Here is a 5,000-nt window from a genome sequence, read left to right as displayed (position 1 = left end):
ACACACATTAATAATCTTTCAATTAGCGAACTAACATATCATTCCAACAGAGAACTAACCACCAGATTGAGTGTGTGCATATACCAAGTGCCCTAATGAAATGTGATTCAACATCAGTGACAATCTTTTCTGCTGCTCGCTGGTGTGGAAGTGGTGTAGTGGTGTATTATAATCAGCACTAGAGTTGAGTAGGGTGAGGAGGTATGGCATCCCCCCTGAAATAAAAACGGTCAAAATCATCCCCCTTCTAAAACTGCCATCCCCCCTTTCCATCCCTTATGTCATTTTTATCAATGAACGTGGTATTACTGCTATTTCAACATTTAGTTTTGCGCATGATTGATTAAAATTCTGTGGGTGAGGGAGGGGGCACGCACACATGCAATGACGTTTTTACCAAGTCACTGACGCTGAAGTCAATGATGCTGTTGGGATGCTAAAATTGTCCCCATGTGATAAAATCCACCATCCCCCCTGATTTTCATTTACAACTTGAGTACTGATTATAGTCTGCATTTGTCTTGACGACGATTCTGGCTGAGATTCTACTCGAATCGAAAGGTTGTCTGTTTTCGTGCGCCTGAATTAAACCATCACGGGAACCGGAGAGAACCAGAGAACCAGAGAACCAGAGAACCAGAGAACCAGAGTACCAGAGTACCGGAGTAGCGGACGTTATGTTTTCCATCTGATACGTTCTCCTGGCTCCGCTCCTGATGAAGTGGATGTGCATATTATGTTCTAGTTTTTAATCCCCAGTCACTCTCAGTCTAAACTTAGAGCCACACCACCGTACGGCTCCCCAGCCCATTAAACACAGTGACTCAGACTGTGATGTGAAGCCGCAACCCCAGAGTCAATAGTGTCTGTGGCTCAGGAGGTAGAGCCGGCGTCTAATGATCGCAAGGTCGGTAGATCAGATCGGTGGTTAGAACCCCGACTGGTCACATGTCGAGGTGTCCTTGGGCAAGACACTGACCCCCAAATTGCTCTGAATGAACAGGCCGGCACCTTGCATGGTAGCTTGCTGCCACTGGTGTGTGAATGTGTGTGTGAATGGGTGGATGAGAGGCCGTTGTAAAGCGCTTTGGAGTAATGTGCTATATAAGTCAGCCCATTCAATAGTGGCAGAATAACAAATGAGAAGCTGGAGGAGGAGAATTCTCAGGCTCAGTTGTCGGATAAATGAATGATTTTTAAAATATATACGTATATATATTACTATTAACCCATCTTAAATGGACTTTGATGTCATTAATAACTGATAACTGTATGCAATTGTATTCAATCAATTCAATGGACACATTGACAGATGCAGAGCAGGATTGAGACTTTTGACTGCTGTTACTACTGTTTACCCGTGTTTACCAGTCAGCTAGCTAGTCTTTAACCAGTGTTTACCAGTCAGCTAACTAGTCTTTAACCAGTGTTTACCTGACTCTCCACCAGCATGGCCATGTCTACGAACATGTCATGCAGCTCGCGGATGCTGTTCTCCAGCTTGATAATCTCAGTGTGCCTGGTCTCGATCTCGTTCAGCGCCTGCTTGGTCATCTGAGAGTCCATCTTGATCTACAGGCCAGAGAAGGAGAGAGGAGAGGGGGAGAGAAGGAGGGAGGAGAGGTGGAGAGAAGGAGGGAAGAGAGGGGGAGAGAAGGAGGGAGGAGAGGGGGAGAGAAGGGGGGAGGAGAGGGGGAGAGAAGGAGGGAGGAGAGGGGGGGAGAAGGGGGGAGGAGAGGGGGAGAGAAGGAGGGATGAGAGGGGGAGAGAAGGGAGGATGAGAGGGGGAGAGAAGGAGGGAGGAGAGGGGGAGAGAAGGAGGGAGGAGAGGGGGAGAGAATTGGGGAGGAAAGGGGGAGAGAAGGGGGGAGGAGAGGGGGAGAGAAGGAGGGAGGAGGGGGGGAGTGAAGGAGGGAGGAGAGGGGGAGAGAAGGGGGAGGAGAGGGGGAGAGAAGGAGGGATGAGAGGGGGAGAGAAGGAGGGAGGAGAGGGGGGGAGAAGGGGGGAGGAGAGGGGGAGAGAAAAGGGGAAGAGAAGGGGGAGAGAAGGAGGGAGGAGAGGGGGAGAGAAGGAGGGAGGAGAGGGGGAGAGAAGGAGGGAGGAGAGGGGAGAGAAGGAGGGAGGAGAGGGGGAGAGAAGGAGGGAGGAGAGGGGGAGAGAAGGAGGGAGGAGAGGGGAGAGAAGGAGGGAGGAGAGGGGGAGAGAAGGAGGGAGGAGAGGGGGAGAGAAGGAGGGAGGAGAGGGGGAGAGAAGGGGGAGGAGAGGGGAGAGAAGGAGGGAGGAGAGGGGTGAGAAGGAGGGAGGAGAGGGGGAGAGAAGGAGGGAGGAGAGGGGGAGAGAAGGAGGGAGGAGAGGGGGAGAGAAGGAGGGAGGAGAGGGGGAGAGAAGGAGGGAGGAGAGGGGAGAGAAGGAGGGAGGAGAGGGGGAGAGAAGGAGGGAGGAGAAGGGGGGAGAAGGGGGGAGGAGAGGGGGAGAGAAGGAGGGAGGAGAGGGGGGGAGAAGGGGGGAGAGAAGGAGGGAGGAGAGAGACAGAGGGGTGGGGGGGTGGGGGGAAGAGTTTAATCTCAGCTGGTGGTGAGGCATTGCTCTGTTATAGCACAGCTATACACATGGAATAGTAGTAATAAACACATTCTATTCAACATACTCCATGTCAGCAGCTGATTGGCCGACAGATGAAGCTAGCTAAGCAGAGCCTAGTGATGGCCGTCCTGTGGCTGTGTGTCAGCCAATAGGGGAGCAGGCCCAGGTGTTCCACACTACTTACATCATCAGTGAAGATAGCCAGCTTGCCGCTCTCCAGCATGTCTTCCAGCTCCTCATTGGTGGTTGTTCTCCCAGCTGCACTCACACACACACACACACACACACACACACACACACACACACACACACACAGACACACACACACACACACACACACACACACACACACACACACACACACACACACACACACACACACACAGACACACAAACACCACACACACACACACACGCAGAAAAGCAAAATATTTACAGTCGAGCAATGAAATATATTGCCCACAAACTATCTCAATGCTGCTGTCTGCTACACTCAGGTTTAATTATTTAGTTGAACACACTTTAAGAGCCACTCGCTGCGCTCTCTATGGAGCTGAATATCAGGGTAGTTTATAATGCTCTATGAAGGTGAATATCAGGGTAGTTTATAATGCTCTATGAAGGTGAACAGCAGGGTAGGTTATAATGCTTTATGGAGCTGAATAGCAGTTCAAGTCTGTCGTGGAGAGGCAGTGCTTCTATGCTTTCATTTCTGTACCTGAGACATCACTATGCCAATGTGTGTGTGTGTGTGTGTGTGTGTGTGGGGGGGGGGGTCGTGTGGGTTTCAAAATGGAAATGATGATGTAATCAGTGTCTGTAAAGTCTAGACCTTCCTTTGAAGGTCAATATGTCTGTACCTTGAAGATATCTTCTGCATCTGCGATTATTTTGTGTGTGTGTGTGTGTGTGTGTGTGTGTGTGTGTGTGTGTGAGTGAGTGAGTGTGCAGATGTGTGTGTGTGCGTGTGTATGTGTGTGTGCATGTGTGTGTGTGTGTGCGTGTGTGTGTGTGTGTGTGTGTGTGCATGTGTGTGTGCGTGTGTGTGTGTGTGCGTGTGTGCCTGTGTGTGTGTGTGTGTACTGGTCTACTCACTGATCTCCAGCTGTCTCTGGATGCGGTCCTTGCAGCGGTCTCTGTACTTGGACTGCGTGGTGTTGTACTCGGTCATCACCTCCACAAACTTGCGTGACAGCGTCGAGTGCTGAGAGGGAGAGAGGGAGGGAGGGGAGAGAGGGAGAGAGAGAGAGACAGAGAGAGAGAAAGAGAGAGAGAAAGGGGGAGAGAGAGTGTGTGTGAGCAAGAGAAAGACAGAGAGTGAAAGACAGAGAGAGACAGAAAGAGAGAGAGACAGAGACAGAGAGAGACAGAGAGAGAGAGAGATAGAGACAGAGAGAGATAGAGACACAGAGAGAGAGAGAGACCAGAGGTTAATGCTTCACCAGGAAAAACCCCCACTGCTGCTCGACGATGACTGGAAAAAAGATGTCAGAAGATGTGAGAGAGAGAGAGAGAGAGACAGAGAGAGACAGAGAGAGAGAGAGAGACAGAGAGAGAGAGAGAGAGAGAGAGAGAGGGAGACAGACACACCCGCGCACGCACATGCACCCGCGCACACACATGCACACGCACACAGACACACACACATGTTCATTCGCTCACGCACACACATGTTCACACACACGTTCACACACACGTTCACACACACGCCCACGCGCACACACATACACACGCACACGCTCACACAGACACACACACACACACACACACACACACACACGTGTGACACTGCATACATGAGCCTCATTCAAACATGGACGCTGCATTAGATATTCTGCTGATGCTGCAGAGCCCTGGACCGCTGCAGTGCTCTCTCCGGCCAGCAGAGGGGGGCAGTGAGAGAGGAAGGAGGACGCTGAGCATCCAGTCACTGACCAGAACCATCCAGTAGGTCAGAGCAAGGATGGCTCTGTGTGTGTGTGTGTGTGTGTGTGTGTGTGTGTGTGTGTGTGTGTGTGTGTGTAGTACAGGCTCTGTGTCCTGCTGCTCTGCCTGGCTGAGGAGGGTGTGTGTGTGTGTGTGTGTGCGTGTAGTATAGGTGTGTGTAGGTGTGTGTGTGTAGTATAGGTGTGTGTAGGTGTGTGTGTGTAGTATAGGTGTGTGTGTGTGTGTGTGTGTGTGTGTGTGTGTGTGTAGTACAGGTGTGCAGGACTCTTACCTGTGTGTGTGTGTGTGTGTGTGTGTGTAGTCCAGGTGTGCAGGACTCTTACCTGTGTGTGTGTGTGTGTGTGTGTGTGTGTGTGTGTGTGTGTGTGTGTGTGTGTGTAGTACAGGTGTGCAGGACTCTTACCTGTGTGTGTGTGTGTGTGTGTGTGTGTGTGTGTGTGTGTGTGTGTGTGTAGTACAGGTGTGCAGGA

At 51.1% G+C, this 5,000-nt stretch overlaps 1 protein-coding gene across 1 annotated transcript in view; it reads right to left on the bottom strand.

Moving 5' to 3' along the window:
* The window catches only part of stx1b (syntaxin 1B), a gene marked incomplete at both ends in the record, with an annotated part of 69,301 nt that overhangs the window by 2,523 nt on the left and 61,778 nt on the right, over window positions 1-5,000 (bottom strand). The window contains 3 exons of the mRNA XM_080524480.1: window positions 1,435-1,572; window positions 2,768-2,841; window positions 3,679-3,787. Coding sequence (XP_080380606.1) covers window positions 1,435-1,572; window positions 2,768-2,841; window positions 3,679-3,787 — 321 coding nt within the window. The remainder of the gene's footprint in view (window positions 1-1,434; window positions 1,573-2,767; window positions 2,842-3,678; window positions 3,788-5,000) is intronic.

The sequence above is a fragment of the Nansenia antarctica genome (genome assembly GCF_963989245.1).
Source record: "Nansenia antarctica genome assembly, chromosome: 2".
NCBI lineage: Eukaryota > Metazoa > Chordata > Actinopteri > Argentiniformes > Microstomatidae > Nansenia > Nansenia antarctica.
The sequence above is the reverse complement of the archived record's forward strand: the minus strand, read 5'-3'. Positions and strand labels throughout refer to the sequence as shown.